This window comes from Ptychodera flava, unplaced genomic scaffold, assembly GCF_041260155.1.
Source record: "Ptychodera flava strain L36383 unplaced genomic scaffold, AS_Pfla_20210202 Scaffold_41__1_contigs__length_1339820_pilon, whole genome shotgun sequence".
NCBI lineage: Eukaryota > Metazoa > Hemichordata > Enteropneusta > Ptychoderidae > Ptychodera > Ptychodera flava.
In genome coordinates this window covers 962,689-980,737 of record NW_027248363.1, presented here as the reverse complement: position 1 = coordinate 980,737, position 18,049 = coordinate 962,689, and the positions used below count along the sequence as shown (strand labels likewise).

At 39.1% G+C, this 18,049-nt stretch overlaps 1 protein-coding gene across 2 annotated transcripts; it reads left to right on the top strand.

The window, feature by feature from the left end:
• The first annotated feature begins 343 nt into the window (after positions 1 to 343).
• LOC139128027 (aqualysin-1-like) lies at positions 344 to 18,049 on the top strand. 2 transcript variants are annotated; one of them, XM_070693895.1, is made up of 9 exons: positions 344 to 376; positions 7,796 to 7,914; positions 10,077 to 10,193; positions 11,817 to 11,940; positions 13,014 to 13,123; positions 14,098 to 14,239; positions 14,898 to 15,082; positions 16,024 to 16,195; positions 17,738 to 18,049. In XM_070693895.1, exons 2-9 carry the CDS (start codon positions 7,804 to 7,806, stop codon positions 17,887 to 17,889), a joined length of 1,113 nt encoding a protein of 370 aa, XP_070549996.1. In that variant the 5' UTR covers positions 344 to 376; positions 7,796 to 7,803; the 3' UTR covers positions 17,890 to 18,049. The 2 variants fall into 2 exon arrangements, with proteins under 2 accessions (XP_070549996.1, XP_070549997.1); XM_070693896.1 differs by lacking the exon at positions 344 to 376 and adding an exon at positions 7,398 to 7,608.

Genomic DNA, 18,049 nt, shown 5'->3' with positions numbered 1-18,049 from the left:
TACTCATGTTGGAGATTCTTCATCGGTAAATAAGACCAGTAGGCCGGAGTTCATATACACGTGCGTAGTTGCTTTGTGAATACCATCTCTGGCTCACCATCATGAGAACGCGCGAAATGAAATGGTGATACAGTTATGGTAGAATGTTGTAAAATTGTCAAAGAGAACATCGTATTTAATTTATCATAAAAATTTGAGTGATTCATCATGGTGTAATAAAAAAATACCACATTTTGCATAATACTATCTGTGAGTCTTGTGTGTGACCCAGATCAGATAAGCACCGGATGGTGAGATACTTTGTTGGGTTTTTTAACTGGTTTAAAAGATGACCCAGTGCCAACAAATCATCATTTCGGACCTCCGTGCTGCTAAGGTAAGAAAGCCAGCTGTATCTTCCATTGCTCTGTTACGTTCCATTATAATTATATTTGCCCCACGTTTAAAACCTCGTTACAACTTCTCCGAGTCTTTTTCTGGGATGCAAAACGACATGACACAGATTTACGGACACTAAGTTGCAGAGACTTTTACAGGCAGGTGTACGGTGATTTTTAAAACCTTTCACGTTTGAAAATTTTCATAGTGGTTTTCGATTTTCATAGTGTCTTTTTCCTTTCATTGGTTTCGAAGTTGGGATTGCGTTCGTTTTGATATCGCTTGAGATCTTGTGTCAATTGGCATTCTTTTCCCGCAAAAGTTACCATGAACACGATTGGAACTAATTTATGATAACTGGATGGTGAAGTAATGTCGATTTAATCTGCAAGTGTGACCTCATCAAATTTTCGTTTTTAAGTTACACGCTTGCTTTTCATGAGTTACCCGTAATATTGCAATATTCAGCCATACGGCACCAAACATTTTCGAGAAATTTGAAAAATATGAAGATTCTATTATCCAGAATTAGCTCTAATCGTGTTCATGACAACTAAAGGCATCGTGCATCCAAAGACTTTTTACCCTGAACAGCTCATATATTTGGGGTTTCGCTCATTTAGGTTTTGCTCGATCATAATATTGTAGCACGGTTACACCTACCAAAAAGTCAAGCAAATATACATTTAAAAACGCTATTTTATGTTTCCTTTTGCGGAACATAAAACTCTAAATGTAATCTAATTATTGGTGTGTTAAGCCTTTGTACTTGAAAAATGTCTTTGACTTCAAAAGTCCGTTACTTTGGATGCTTGACTCACGCTCTATGGATAGTGAGATCGAGAACCACGAGTGACAGGAGTTCGAGTTAGTTTGAGACGGTAGCAAGATGCTGTACCCTTTGGCGAGGTACTTTACCCCCACTGCTCAGGTGAAGAGCGTGTTATAGGAACCTAATACAAACACGATTGGAACTAATTTGTGGATAATTGGATTTTCATATTTTTAAAATTTCTCAAAAGTATTAGTTGCCAGATAGTTGAATGTTGCAATAATACAAATTACTCATAAAAACAAGTGTGTAATGTAAAAAGAAAAGCAGATGAGATTACATCTGTAGATTAAATCGACATTACTTCACCATCCAATTATCCCAAATTAGTTCCAATTGTGTTTACTGTAAATGGTCTTCTCTCCCATTCAACTGACGGATTAAAGGGGCGGGTGAGGTATGAAATGGAGCAAGATGCCGCAAACGCTCATTAATAAAGACGCCTCCAAAAAAACAACACGGAGCCAAAGCTCGAGAAAATCTAACTTTTTTGAGTTTGTTCGATAAAAACGTTACGAAAACAATGTTCTGCTCACTGCAAATACATCAAAGCTCGGCAAGAGAGCTCAGTTTTAAAATTTCACACATTGACGCCTTTTTGTCGATTTGTTTGATAACTTACACGAGAGCCGATCGCTGGTGCATTGAAAATCGCTGTCAATGGAATAGCTGTGTAAACCACGGCGTGAATCTCCAGGTGTGTATTGAATCAGAGTTTGGTTTTATAAATAGATCCAAACCATGCCTGGCCCCTTTCCGCTTAGCTCAGTAGTCGACTATAGTAGTAGCTGTTACCATGGATACAAATGTTGTTAAATCCATGCTATAACCATAGAGGGGTAAAATTTCACGCTATTCACATAAAATATTTCTATAAAAATAAAATTTTAATGTTGCTTTACGAGTCGTAAAATTGCTACTTTATTTCACTTCGATCAAATTTCCATAATCACGTTCGTGAGACTTTGCGAGAATCATAACCTTACAATAGTGCAAATCAACTTCTTCCGACTTCTGCAGTGCGGCAGAGAATCGAAAAGTTATCGCGTTTTTGCTTTTTTGGTTTGTTCCTCTCGCCACTTGATCATTATAGAAATCTTACTTTGAAACGTAACTTTTAGATGATACAGACGGTCGGTCAGAAGGACTAAGCCGAATGCAATTTCAGTCATGTAATTTTTTTTCTCGAGATTGAGAGCTTTCTAGGACCGCAATCAATTCCCGGCATTCGATGCCGAGCGTTTGGTATGCAGTGTGTGATTTCTTTCACGTACACCAAAGGCGATCGGCCGTGGAATAAATTTGTGGAAGCTAGGCGATTATGCAAATGTTACACTGAACCTGACTCGTCTTTTGATTAGGCCATAGACAATAGCGAGCACTTTTCTGCATGTCTATGATTACGGGTACCAATCCGAAAACTTCTTATTATGGACCTTTGCTTTAGCCAAACAAAAATATGTCCCGTGCCTAAATTTGATCACAGGGACTCGTGGATGGTCAATTAAAAGACAAAGAATAATGCTATTAAATCTAATTTTGTGCACGTGTGCGAGCCTTTTTGCCCTTGTTCCAATCTCTCGCCGTATGTTACCTCGCTCTGTGAGTCATGACGGTTCAGTGTTAATATTGTGTATGCAGTGTGCAGTGCGCCCTCTCCCCGCTTTGGTGAAATGTTGGCATGCTATGAGTATATGGCAACGGTATGGAGGTCAACACAGAAATGATATACCAAAATTTAACCAAGGGAGGGCAAATTTGAATACAGCATAAAAGGACAGTTACTACTAACAGTGTGATAAGGTAGGGGATAATACACGAGTCTATAACCTTTCACCCGCTGTACCTTATTAATTGTGCGGACATCTAATTCTAGGCTGACTAGAAGGGTTAAAGGATTGCTTTTTGAAGGAAATGAACTAGTGATGGGCCAATTTTTTTTAATTATTGAGATTCAGTGGATCCAGACTTACCAACCGGGGTAGTTATGATACCACGTTCCCCTAAATATCAAGTATATGGATGTTGTGCAAGCCTAGATATGCGATCCTCGGTCAACGATAACTGTGCATACTTAATTCTAGGTTCTCTATTTCTTTCTATTAAAATGAAGGTTTTTGTGGTTGTGGGTAAACCATATTTAATAGCATTTTTCTTCATTATCTTTTAATTGGCTAGTCACGAGAGCCTGTGGTGTGATCGAGTTTGACGTATCAGGTGTTAAAATAATTCCAATATTACCTGAGAGATTTTGAAAAAAAAACGTCTGTGTAAAATGTTCGCAAACAAGAGATACCACAGAACAGAAATGACGTCAAGCGGATCGCACCAATCGTATAGACTTGTTCTGATCACGTGTTCGATACTCTGATACTGTTACAGCAGGATATGAGTTATACGTTGAAGCGAGCTGAAATGTGCCATGCATTCTGAGAAGTTCTAAGACTGTTTTCGTCACTTGTCTTGTTTTTATCTGTTCAAGTTGCTATTCTCAAACCAGCATCTTTAAAACGGATTTGTCTCGGTTGACTTCTACCATTAATATCATGCCATCCGGGCATATCATGTAGAAAAGTTCCAACAGACTTGAAAACTCAGGTATTCATTCTATACTTTAAAAAGTTTGGGTGCAATTTTATTTTTTTTCCTTTGGGGAAGTTCGGCCTATTAAGGTAGAACGCGCTTCCAGGACAGATACTCGAACTCTGAAACTTTTACAATTCTTTTCTGATATTTGGGGGTTCATTTTAAAGCTCTTGGAGTGAGTAGTTTGCACCGTCTTGTTTTTTACGAAAATCGAAAATTTGAATTTTCCCCACGGTAAACAATAGAGTGGCGGCCATTTTGAATTTCATATATGTAGGTAAAAGTCAGGTAGTTTGTTTCTCTATTACCAAATTTTGCGCAGTGACCCCTTGGCTAGATTATGACTCTTGATATGGTAAAAGAATGGCTGAATGTTTCATTGAGGATAATCCGAGCAAAAGTTTAAGGATTTCACTGTCGTAGCACGCACTACCTTCAATAAGGACATATTGATAATGTTAAGAAATGGTCTCTTTTATTTGCGAAGAAGTCTACCCTATCAACTCCGCTGAATAAATATTTACAAGTACTAAACGATCAATTGCGTATTTTTTGCCATTTATTTGATATGTTGTGTCATCGTGCCATAGCTAGGAGGACTTCTGAGCACACAACAAGCTACCTGTAGGCAGCTTAGGGAGTATCCACGTAACAAGCCCTGATCAGTTCCTATACGGTGTCAGTGAGTGTATAGCAAGGTCTGTATACTGTGTGTTAGGACTGTGTTGACACGGCTGTGTCAGTTCACGGACGTGGCTGGTATGTCTGGGCAGTCAAGTGACATCTCGTCACATTCATTGCTGCCGGTCTGATACACCTGAAAATGTACGAGCAGAGTTGTGACCACTGTTGCGGTGCATCGTACGGAGTGTGCAAATGAACATTCTCATGTACAGGTCTGTTGTCTGACAAAAGATACATGGGCGACGTGAAAACGTTCCGAAGCTGTCGCGTTTCTGTTGGGCACACTGAGAAGTGTATACAGTCGTGTTAAACTAGTATTTCATACAGGTCTCTTCAGAGACTGAAACATAACTATGAGCACAGCAAAGCACTGTACTGCATACACGCCCGAGTCTCAGCACTGTTGCATCACTGTGCTGTCCTTGTCTACACCACAGACAGATAGAAACAGACTGGCAACAGGTATTGTTCAAGGCGTGAAGCGGTTACGTAAGTCATCCATGTTCGCCTCGCCTCAGGTAGCTCTCGCCTCGCTTTTCCAAAGAGTGCCGACCATGCACCCTTCGGTAGTGTCCGAATTTTCGCCAATTTTTAAGCGAAAGAATGTTCGGCAAAGTTTGTGTTATAGTTGTCATGTGGTGCTGAGTGGAATCGGCATGCTGGCGAAAACGGGAAAGTTTTTAGCTTCGGGAAAGTGAGTTTTACCATTTTAAAAATTCCTCTCACATTTTTATGAATATATAATGAGTGTGTTTCAACCAAATTTGAAAATCTTCTATCGATACTGTCTGGTTTTACTCAATGGTTTACGGTCAGTCATATCGTCTATTAAAAGTTGGTCATTGAAGGACGTGTTTATGAAACTGCGGGCGTGTTATGTTTTGATTGGCGTGAAGCAGTGTTTCTGCCCTGAGAGCTCACAAAGTAAGTATGGTTGCTACGCGACTGGCAGCACGATGCCATCTCGTCGTACTTTTTGCATAATCTCGTGTAATTATCAACCACGAACAAAGGTTCAAAAAAATCTAACACCTGTGAAGCTCATTTTAATTTGAAAAGGTCATAGTCTACCGAGACGACCATGGAACAAAAGCCATGCCGCGTTGCTAGTCTGTTTCTTCTAGTTGTCTGTGCCCACACGGATCCATCATACCACAGTTCTGTGACAGTCGCTGCACAGAGCCCCTCACAGGGGTGGCCTATTTTGCTCGATGTGTACATAGAATACCATATGCTCTGATTACATCAGCAATACGTGCTTGATAACGTATCTTCATCGTAGTGCGTGACGCATATGATTGGATGATAATCCATACGAGTGACAGCAAAATATTAATCACGTTTGTGTTTTAGGGTCGTGCAGGGGTAGCGCACGGCAGAATGTCAATGACCGGCTCCGGTTTGCAAGATCTGCTAGCGGCGCCGACAATTTACCGACTGGAAGAAACTTCTCGCGACATTTGTTGCCACTTTCCTGGCGCACTTGCAGACCTGTGGACTGCCTTTGCCTTGCTGATTTGCTGATAAATCGATGCTGACTTCACTGTTAGCGCTCGACAAAATCCATGCAAATCTTTGAAACGCATTGGGGACGAACTGAACTAACCCCACTCACCGCCACCCTGCATCTGAAATGCAAATTATATTCTCAAATAGATCAGGCCTTTCAGAAGGACAGTGCCGGTTATATTGAGAAAAATTACAGCTCCATAAGCTGTATCTTTTGGCTAATTTTTCAGAACTTTTGTTTTGTGGTTTCCCTACACTTTCTGCTTAAAATATTGAATTCCTAAACTGTAATTGAATGCCAATAACCAACACAACCTATATGAGTATTATCTCCATTGTCATTGTTGAAAATTGTATTCAAGTCCGGACTAGAATTCATTTGTAAACAATAAACAATGATCACTACACGCATACAAGCAGTGTTGACAAAAAGAATACTCGAAATTTCAGCATGACAAACGGATTAGGGTCAGACACGGTAGTTGATATACAGAAGCAGAATACTGAAAAACTTGCCACAAGTTACAGCTTATGTCCCTTTAATAACACTCTTTCAATGGTGCGCTAATATTTTGACAACAACCTAGGTACACTAAATACTGCAAAGTATTGTCAGAAGTTAAGTCCATTGGTACTTGTTCAAGGTCAAGGTTTTTTTGTGTCAATTTGTTATGCTTTATGGACCAGGCCTTCGATTTGACCTGCTTTATCTCACAGCTATAAAAATATTTCCTTTCAACGTGGAATGACGAATTTCACTGAAAATATATAACAAAAGGGAATTTTTGTTAGTGGCATAATTCTAGCAGTTGTACACAATGTTAACTTCTGTAGTCGCACATCGTTGATGATTGGTTGGTGTTGTCACGTTTGCGTCAAATGAAGGCATTCTCATAATATTGAATTTTCACCCGTAAAAACGTATCCACTTATACTGGTATAATTGCTGCCCTCACAAGACGATGGGGGATCATGTGTAATGATTTTTATCACCGAATTTTACTACAATAAAAAGTACAAATTGTGTCGAGATATTACTGTGAAATATCTCCCATTTCGTACAATTGTGCCAGAATTAGGATACATAGAATATTTGCTCAGTGTCTGGCAAAATAACGGCAGTGTTTATCACAAATTTGAAGATTACATGACAAATTTAGGTCAATTTTTACACGTTAGGGACCAGCCGTGAGAATTCTGCTCTCTGATCACAGATGTAAGAAACGTTCATTTAGATGTAATCTTCGCCAACTATCATTTCAAACTCCCTTTCCGGGAGAACGCGGCACTGATGACGTCAAAACTATCCATCTGCCATGTCAGCTTCATATTCGTAATCAAATTATCATCTTTTTTTATTGAATATAATGCTCTACAGAGATACGCAATGGAATACCATTGGGACAGAAAATCTACGTTTCTCCAGACAGATGCACATGACAACCTCAGTTTCCACTGCACGTGGGATTACCTTAACCAAGGCCAGCCGTCTGGTCGTATAGACATTGTCTTGTATCTTATTATCCAACGGATCTCAAAAAAGTTGATAAGTTCTGTGACGCATTTATATTGAGGGTTCTTCACAGTACACAGGCTAGTCTGCAATTCCATTCCGTAAGGTATGCGCACGACATAGTCCATCGTTTTGGAGTGTCCTGGCCTTCCGCTTTAAACTGACCAATACCGTCGACCATTGCCATCGATCTACTAATTCTCTCTCTCTCTCTCTCTCTCTCTATCTCTCTCTCTCTCTCTCTCTCTCCTCTCTCTCTCTCTCTCTCTCTCTCTCTCTCTCTCTCCCCCAAGATTCCAAGATGCGTATCTTTCTTCTCACACTCTTCCTTACAGCGGCCAGTGCCGCCACCTTCGCTCCATTTTTCAAGGCCATGAATCCTGTGAAAAACAGCTACATCGTGAAAGTCAAGGTAATATAAGATTCACTTACATATAGAGGTATTTTGCTCTTAGAGGGGACAGTATAAGGTTTGCCTTTTACTAGATTTGCCAAATGTTTGAAACTTTTCGGGGTGAATTTTCACTGTAATTTCATGTTTAAAAATTCTAATATCACTCAATTAAAATTGTGACGGATTTATCACGATACATATATGCGCATTTAAAGTAATTCGATGCAAGTCTTTCGGAAGCTTGGAAGCAAGAAAGCTATAGCCCTTACATCTGTCAAGTAGTATGCGCCTCACCGTACAAACTTTGGCACTAGAAATACAAATTATCTAAGGTTTCTCGATATTTGAAACTCAAAACGGTCGCTATCCCTGTGTTAACTCTAGGGACTGGTCAGTTGCTTCGGCCGGGGGGGGGGGGGCGGTGGATTATTTTTTGCCGACGTCAAAAGTGGCTGACCCCCCCTATTCCAAATTTTGAAAACAGGGTGACCCCCCCTATTCCAAATTTCTAAAACAGGGTGACCCCCCCGGGCGCGACAAAGGTAAAACAAAAGATGGACATAAATTATATATAATATATATATATATATATATATATATATATATATATATATATATTATATTATATATATATATATTATATTTTACATTTTACATATATTTATATTTTAAATAGTCATTCTATGTTTTAGTGAAATTGTTGACATGTCAGTTGTAAGATAGGAATTTCAAAGTGTCAATCTTAAAGTTTAAATACAGTACATTTTGAATGAGCTGTATTTTGAATGAGCTGTGAATGTATTTCACACTTTCTCTGCTTAACAAGATGTCCTGAACTGTTGTACAGAAATGGATGTCAATCATTATATCAAAGAGGAAAAAGCAGTGAATCAAAAACTTTGATGGGTGTTAAGACTTGCCAACCATCCAATTAAATCTACTGAGGAGCCATAGAGAGCATTTTTAGCCAAATCTGATGTGTACAGTGTCTGAGAGGACCTTTTCTTGTGTAACATTGAAACCATAAAAGCACAGCTAATAATGACAAAAACTGTCTTTTTTAACTGTTATTTTGTTCATAAAAAGCATCTTTCTACAGAAAACCTATGAAACAAAGGAAAATAATTGCATCAATGAGAAGGAAAGATATCTTGTCATTTTTCTATCTCTAAAATAAGTCACTGTATCAAATATATATTGTGAAATATTTGTGCATGTTGCTTTCTCATACTGAATTCTCACAGAGAGAACAGAAAAGTATCAGGAATTTGTCATCCTTTTCATATGAAATGCAGATTTCATAATGGTACACTTTCACTTAGCAAACATCAAGATATCTCTGAAAGTATGGCGCCCGAAGGGCGCGCCAAAAAATATGAAACATCCTGATATCTCTGATATATATGCCTTGTATATTAAAGTCATGCACCTGAAGGGCATGCTGAAAGATGTATGATATATTAAAGTAATGAGCTTGAAGAGCACGCTGAAAAATATTGAACATACAGATATCTCTGATGTATGTATGCTTGATATGTTAAAGTTGGGCGTGCTGAAAAATATGACTGATTATTAAAGTTACGCGCCCGAAGGGCGCGCCGAAAAATACAACTGAATGATGAATTTTGTGGCTGACACTAGCATTTTAGGCAATGATGAGCCTGTGTCAAAATTCAAAAACACACTGACCCCCCCTATTGGGCATTTCAAAAACATGGTGACCCCCCTATCACCAAAGTCAAAAACAGGGTGACCCCCCCCCATGAATCCACCGCCCCCCCCAGGCTGAAGAAACTGACCAGTCCCCTATGGAGGAAGTTAAATTTTCTATTTCGAAAAACTAAGACTGTGTCAGTTTTTCTTTCTCCAAGAGCTTTAAAATGGGCCCCTACAAGAGGTAGATCAAAAAGAATTGTAGAAATTTGAGCGTCCTAATATCTGTCCCAGAGGCGCGTTCCATTTCGGCACGATGTAGTGCCAATCATTGAATTCGCCATGGCGATAGGCGTTCTTCACAATTATTGATTGTATTTCAAAAGAGGCTGTGTTAACAAGCAACGTGGAGCTATGGTCCGATATATAAATTATAGAACACATCCTCAGGAGACGGTTGATGCCAATGCCCGCGGTTCATTATTTGCATATGAAATGATTGACACTTTTTAATTTTCCTATGGTAGGATGGCATTGACGTCAAAGCTGTCCTGGCTGAGCTGCCAAGTGGGGCATCTGTTAAGTACGCCTTCACCGACGTCTTGAATGGTTTCGCCGTCGACCACATTGGATCCGTCAACGCAGTAAGTTCAAAGCCTTGTTCAGAAGTGAAGTGCAGCATAAACATTCATAGGATTCCAATATCTTCCATCGCTGACATTATTCCGTACAATGTGTTCTTCTTGAACTACAGTGGTTTGCTTTGAAGCATTGGCATTACGCGAAGTAGACATATTGTCTAAATCGAGTTGTTGCCAACACTATCAGGTGTGATTATCAGCTGAGCAGTAATTCCTGTCGATCACAGTGAAATCAACTCTGCCAAAGTTGAAACATTGTCTTGCAGCAGGTCAGATGTAGTCAAAACAACTACACCTGAAAGCAAGTGATAGAACTTGGACAGTGCTTGGACATATGTGGTGGTGTTGTTTAGACTACGTCTGACTTTTCAACTTTTGCATAGTTGATTGTTTTATGATCGACTCATGTTACTGCTTAGCTGTAAATTTCGCCCGACAGTGTTGGCAACACTTCGATTTAGATAATATGTCTGGTTCGTCTAATGCCAATGCTTCAAGCTTATGAGTTTCGATCTTACAGATTTATCATATGGACTTCGATCTCAGATGTACTCGCGCACTTGACCAACACGCCAAACTCAATAACACCTGTGTCTACTTAAAATGAAAACATGAAAGAAATAGTCTTGAAATGCAATAAATGTTTCGTGAGTAAAACAAAAAACAATATTCTCGCGTGAATATACAGTACACGATGATTGTGGATGTTATATAATTGACATTTTTAAGTACAAGAGACTTTTTCGTGTTCAACGGGTTTTTGTTTTCGTTTTCGTTTTTTGAATTTTGGCCTTGCAAAGTTTACTTCTATTGACTACCCGAAAAGAGTATTCAATACCTTTTCTATGAAATAGTTAATTCCAAGGAAACTTTTAAGAAAAAGGTGTCATTGTAGTAAAAGGCATGTCATTACAATGGCAGCATATTTATTTATTTATTCATTTTGAATTATACTTTATGTTTCATCAGAGTACACGAACACCTTAGATGACTATTTACAGAGCTTTACTCCGCGGTTTGTTTTGGTTATTATTTGAAACAAAATTTCCTATCGTTAAGACCTACCTGGTCCACCAGATACCGCTTAGGGCCGATTAAAGCGGTAGCAACACTCGGCTCAGTACCTAAGATACGAAGATTAATGATAGAGAGATACTTGAATCTGGAGACAGAATGGTGTCAATAAGAAGGATTTGAAAGATAGTATCAATTTCAAACGGAAACATCGCAGCGTGTTTGCTAAAGGGAGGAAAAATCCATTTTGGAATAGTCAGAAAAACGCTTGTCACGTGACTATTATGCAAACAATACTTTGTACTGTGCACGGTTGAAATTCCCGAAATCAGGGCTTTCAGAAAATATATACTTTATTGGGATTTGGACTTCTTTAAGCGAGAAAAACAAAATCTGAAACTGGCTATGTATGTAGGAGCCTTAACCATTTAAACCCCCCCCCTCCCATTTCCCTATCCAGAGGTCCAACTTTACCATAGAAAACAATGGGATTGGTTCAAACCATTGTGGTGAAAGGGTTGAATTCTGTTCCTATTGTTTGTCGCTCGGAGGAATAATTTAACCATTATTCCTTGTCTCAAATCTTGTTCCTATTCTTGCTTCACTATCCAGCTGACGAAACTCCCATTCGTTGAATACGTGGAGGAGGACTCCATGGCCAAGTCTGACGTAGAATGGGGGTGTGATCGCTTGGATCAGAGGAACCTCCCCCTCGACGGTGTAATTAACATCTATGGTATGTTTCGATATCTGCTGGTGTACTTGAGTTCTGTCTTAAAGGGACATAAGCTGTAAATTGTGGCAAGTTTTTTTCAATATTCTGCCTATGTACCATGTCTGACCCTAATCCGTTTGTCATGCTGAAATTTCGAGTATTCTTTTTGTCAACACAACTTGTATGCATGTAGTGATCATTGTTTATTGTTTACAAATGAATTCTAGTCCGGTCTTAAATGCAATTTTCACCATAATAACGGAGATTATTCTCATAAAGATTGTGTCGATATGCTAAATACTTGGCATTAAATTACAGTGTAGACATTCGATGCAGAAAGTGTATGGAAACCACAAAACAAAAGTTCTAAAAAAATAGCCAAAAGATACAGCTTATGAAGCTTGTAAGTTACTTCAATGTACATACACTCATGCATATTGCTGTGAAGTAGATAGCGGCCAAGTACTACCTGAGTATATTTCTACAGGAGTACATCGTGACAAATTATAGAGGGCTCATTTTAATGAATATGATCAGAAAATGTTCCAAAAAAACATTGGGATGGTGGTTTTCAACAACGGTTTGGTCCCAGGCTGCTTGACAGTTACTTCATCTATGTGATTTCATGTTTGATCACAGCACTCACGTTGGGATGCACATCTGATTGTGGACAGTTCGAACAGTTGTACCGTTAACCTTTAAACACACTTGAACTTGGAAAAAAAATACTGATCATACGTACTACGAGTGTGGAATCTTTCCATTTTTCATTTTTGTTATTTAATAAGGCAAAAGAGAAATATTATGCATTTCTGTTAACAATCCTCTGGAAATAGGGCAGGTCAATCGGGGACTTCATTTTTCATTTGTATTTTAATTTCAGTGAGACTAATCAAAACAAAATTTCAAATTGGCAAATATTAATCATTGGGGCGGGGGCTGTTAGAGTAGGAGGGTTTTATTAAGGGTAGTTCGGGTTATCGGAAAGACATTTAATTTTAGCTAATATAATAAATTTTCATAATTAGATGAATGTAGCTGTACTGTACAGTACTTCCACGTTTAATAAGAAAATATCCACTGTTCTATGGCAGGTACCGGGGCTGGCGCTAACATCTTCATCCTAGACACTGGTATCCGTTACACCCATGTGGAATTCGGCGGCCGTGCTGAATTCTTCTGGGATTACGAAACATTCGGTGACGTAAGTAACATTACAACAGAAAAAAAACAATCTCTTAAATTTATTTCGAGTAGTTGAAGTCAGTTCCTGTTTGTAAGAATTTCTGATGGACGATCGCGATCATACATGTGGAAAATCCCAAACGTCCATGTAATGATGTATTGGAATCTTCGCTTAATTTGTGTTATAAGAGGTCGGTCCACCGTCGTTATAGGCTTTCCTGACGTCTGCAAACGTCATACATTGATCAGTTAGTCTTTAAAAGTCCGATTCGAGTCAATGTCTGACACCCAAGTGTCCTACTCTGTTAACGCGCGTACAAAATGGCAAGCGTATATTTTATTAAATGCCTTGATGTGAGTGCGAAGTGCGTTGATTTGAATAGGAACATCCGGGGAGTTAGTGGACCGTGTGAACGATGTACGGACCGGTTTCAATAGTTATCGGTCTGGTGAAGCCCATCGTCGCCCAGATAGACGCTTAACGCTAGATGTAAAATATCCATGCGCGCACTGCTATTTTGACTTTCATTAACACCTGTTTGATGCTGGTCGATAATAGTAATTTTTTTTAGAATACCATACATGTACCTTAACGTCATATAGCATTAATATTAAACCGTGAAGAGGCTTGTAATAAAAAATATGATTGCCTGAATAGATTGGTTTGCGTGCCCTTGCAGCCGGAGACAAATTGCCATCCCGGCATCGTGCAAACTGTCAACTGATCAGGGCATAGACCCATGTATTCAGGCAATAATATATTGAATCTACTCGGCTGTTCTACGGTATGCCTATTGCTAGACCGTCTCTGCCACAGTACAGACGCCAGACTTGGCAGATAGACGCACAGACATACTATACACGCAGGCAGTCTTACTTCGGTCGTGTTTAAAGGCAACTCTTGACGTGCAGTAGAACTTTTGTTTCCCAGTCACATTTCAAATTTTCAAAATTTCAAAACTTTGAATTTTTCTTGTTTTCTGAAAACTTTAGGGCACAGATTGCAACGGGCACGGTACTCACTGTGCTGGAACTGCTGGCGGCACAAGTGTTGGCGTGGCTGTGCAAGCTACCGTCCATTCTGTCCGTGTTCTCCCATGCACTGGTTCAGGTCCCACTTCTAATATCATTGCCGGTGAGTGGCGCTATTTTATATCATATTTTTATTTTTATTTTTAATTTTTATCAGTGTTGCTAAAGAAACCGGATCATGCTGTCCTCGATTAGAGGATGTAAACCACCATGTCTCCCAGACACCGATTGACTCTAAAGTAATATACACGGGACCATATTAGTTACATGTAATGTATGTTTATTATTATATTGAAACATATAAGCTTATGCATTACACAAATACATACATACATACATACATACATACATACATACATACATACATACATACATACATACATACATGAATACATACATACATACATACATACATACATACATACATACATACATACATGAATGTAGGAAGGCATGATGGCAGGCAAGCTTAAGTACTTTCGTACATGCATTCATTTTATTCCACCTTTTAGATATATCTGAAGTCTGTAACATTCTAAACATTTATATTACATAAGCGATGGCCCGATTTTACTTTCCGAGTCTTTTCTTCTCGACATTAATTTCGAGTGAGTCAGGCCTATATTAAATTGTTCTGTATGCCGTTATTTTCAACTTGTTCGACTCACATATGATACGCGCATGTATACGTCAAGACGCTAAACTTCTGTGTAGCACCAATGTCGCAGAGATAAAACATCAGTTAACATGTCTCTTTGCAGGGCTGAACGCTGTCGCCGCCGGCAGCCCCAAGCCCGGCGTTGCGTCTCTGTCCTCGAGCGCTGGCCCTAGTACCAGTTTGGACAACGCTGTCCGTGATCTGATAAATTCTGGCGTTCCAACGGTTGTCTCCGCTGGCAATGGCAGCGCTGACGCCTGTGCGTTTTCCCCGGCAAGAGTGGCTACGGTAAGATTTTTCATAAGCCGCAACTTTTGACTCGACTCCTATGTTTGTCAGATACGAATTCTTCTTGTACCGCGAAACCATGTTCAAATGCCCCTATATTCAGCTTGTGAACACACTCTCTATGAGAATATAGGACTCGTCATTAAACTGCAACTTGTGGCAAGTTTTTCAGTATTCTGCCTCTGTATATCAACCACCGTGTCTGCCCCTAATCCGTTTGTCGTGCTGAAATTTCGAGTATTCTTTTTGTCAACACAGCTTGTATGTGTTGTAGTGATCATTGTTGATTGTTTACAAATTAATTCTAGTCCGGACTTGAATACAATTTTCAACAATAACAATGTAGATTATACTCATATAGTTGTGTTGATATGCTAAATACTTGGCATTAAATTACAGTTTAGGGATTCAATGCAGAAAGTGTATGGAAACCACAAAACAAAAGTTCTTAGAAAATAGCCAAAAGATACAGCTTATGGAGCTTTAATGGTAATCCCTGGTCCCAGGACAAACAAACCTTGCCTCAAGACTAGTAATTTCTGGTATGGGGCTGGTATTTATTCATATATATCTGAGATGACAGCGCGGAAGTCCGTTTGGCTTTCCAATCTAGACATTCCCAAATAGCGATCAGTAATCGCGTATTTAAAGCTCCATAAGCTGTATCTTTTGGCTATTTTCAGAACTTTTGTTTTGTGGTTTTGTGACCTGACCTGGGCTGCTGAATTTCAAATAGGTTTGTATGAAATAGAAGAGACACAAGAGAGAATGTTACAAATAGGCACCATTTGCAAAGTTTATCTTGTGTCTTTTCTATTTCAAGTGATTTCAGTTTCTTAAAAACTTCACCGACTAGAACCAAGTCTACTTAGCCATATGTTCAAGGTAATTCTCACAAACGCAAACGTCCTTTAAAGAATCTGACTCAATTTTCTTGTCAGGCTGAAACTGTGGCGTCTACGACAAGCACGGACACTAGGTCCTCCTTCTCCAACCACGGTACCTGCGTCGACATCTTCGCTGGCGGTTCAAGCATTAGAAGTGCGCACCATCCAACCGACACATCGTATACTATCATGAGTGGCACTTCACAAGCCGCTCCACACGTTGCAGGTTAGTTATAAATCCTTACTTAAGGTAGAACGCACCTCGGGGACAGACATTCGGACTCTCAAACTTTTACAATTTTCTTCTGATATACCACATGTGGGGGTTCATTTTAAAGCTCTTGGTGAAAGAAAACTTTTCACCGGCTTAGTTTTTTGAAATTCAAAAATTTTTATTTTTCTCCATAGAGTTAACACAGGGATGGCGGCCATTTTGAATTTCTAATATTGGTAAATCTTGGGTAATTTCTTTCTCTAGTACCAAAATTTGCACGGTGACCCCTTATTTTTATTCTTGATTTTGAAAGAGAATGATTGAAAGATTCCTTGAGGAAAGTTAGAGCAAAAGTTTAAGTCTTTCACTTTCGAGGTGCATTTAAGGTAGTATGCGCCTCGAAAGTGAAATACTTAAGCTTTTACTCAAACTTTCTCCGAATGAAACTTTCAACTCTCTTGCCAAATCACTAATAAAAATCAGGGGTCACCATGCAAAGTTTTAAACAAGACAATTTCGTCAACATTTTGGGGTTTTTGAAATTCAAAATGGCCGCCATCCCTGTGTTAACTTAATTGGGTAAAAATAAAATGTTGAATTTTCGAAAAACTAAGACGGTGAAAGTATTTCTTTCTCCAAGAGCTTTAAAATCAGCTCCCACAAGTGGCAGATTAGTATTGTATGAATTTGAGAGTCAAAATATCTGCCCCCGAGGCGCATTCCCCTATAACGAATCAGTGCATACTCTAATATGGAAAAAAACAACTCGAAATAATCATTCTTGTTTGGTTTATTTTCTGAATCCGAATCCAAAAAAATCCTGTGTGATACCTATAAGTAGTACGCGCCAAGAAAGTGAAAGATTTAAACGTAAATTTGACCAAACTTTGCTGAATGAAACGTTCAACCATACATTTACAGAATCAAGATATATAATCGGGGGCAATGTTCAAAGCTTGGTGCTAGAGAAGCGATAGATTCTAAAAAATTGGGTCTTCGGGGAAACAAATTACCCGACACATACCGATATTTGAAATTCAAAATGGTCGCCAAGCTTGTGTAAGCTCTATAATTATTGTACACTATTTAACATGAAAAAGCACGACGGGCGCAGCATGTTTTTTGCCAAGAATTACATTCATGTATCTTCATTTATTTTGAAACTAAATTTTATTGCTGAGGAATGTTATAGAAAATGATCTTCTTTGAAAGGAACGGAAATGAACATGCTTTAGTTTTGAAACAGGAAAATTGAAGCTGTAGCCTAAAATCGAAAAAATAAAACAATTTACGGTCGTCAGAAATGTGTGTTTTTTCTTGGCCACAATACATTTGTATTGAATTGTGCTTACATTACGCTAGCCAGAGCATTTGCCCTTATAAGTATTTTTCTCCTTTAAAATTATTCTAATTGTTCCGACTTTTACTCACTGACTATGCAGCATTTGAACATGTCGACACTCAACTTGCCTGCGAAACTATGTCGTGATTCTGATGTATGTACCGTCTTATATTACGGCGTGCGACTAACCACGTGATATATGTTTCTAACAGGCGCCATCGCCGTTCACCTGGCTGCAGGGCGGTGTAGCTCTGGAGCGACCTGCAAAGACAAACTGAGGAATGACGCCACCACTGGCACCGTCATCAACCCCGGTCCAGGAACTCCTAATCGACTCCTGTATGTGGAAAACCAGACAGTTTAGCAACGCGTGTCTATCTCACTTCAAGAATGATTGGGCTGGACATCCAACATTTTCGTGATCAATCAATGATTTGCTTTCCTAGTATATGGTGGAAATCCACCATTTTCGATTTTCAAATTCTGTAACAGTCAACTACATTAATAAACGCTCTGCTCAATGA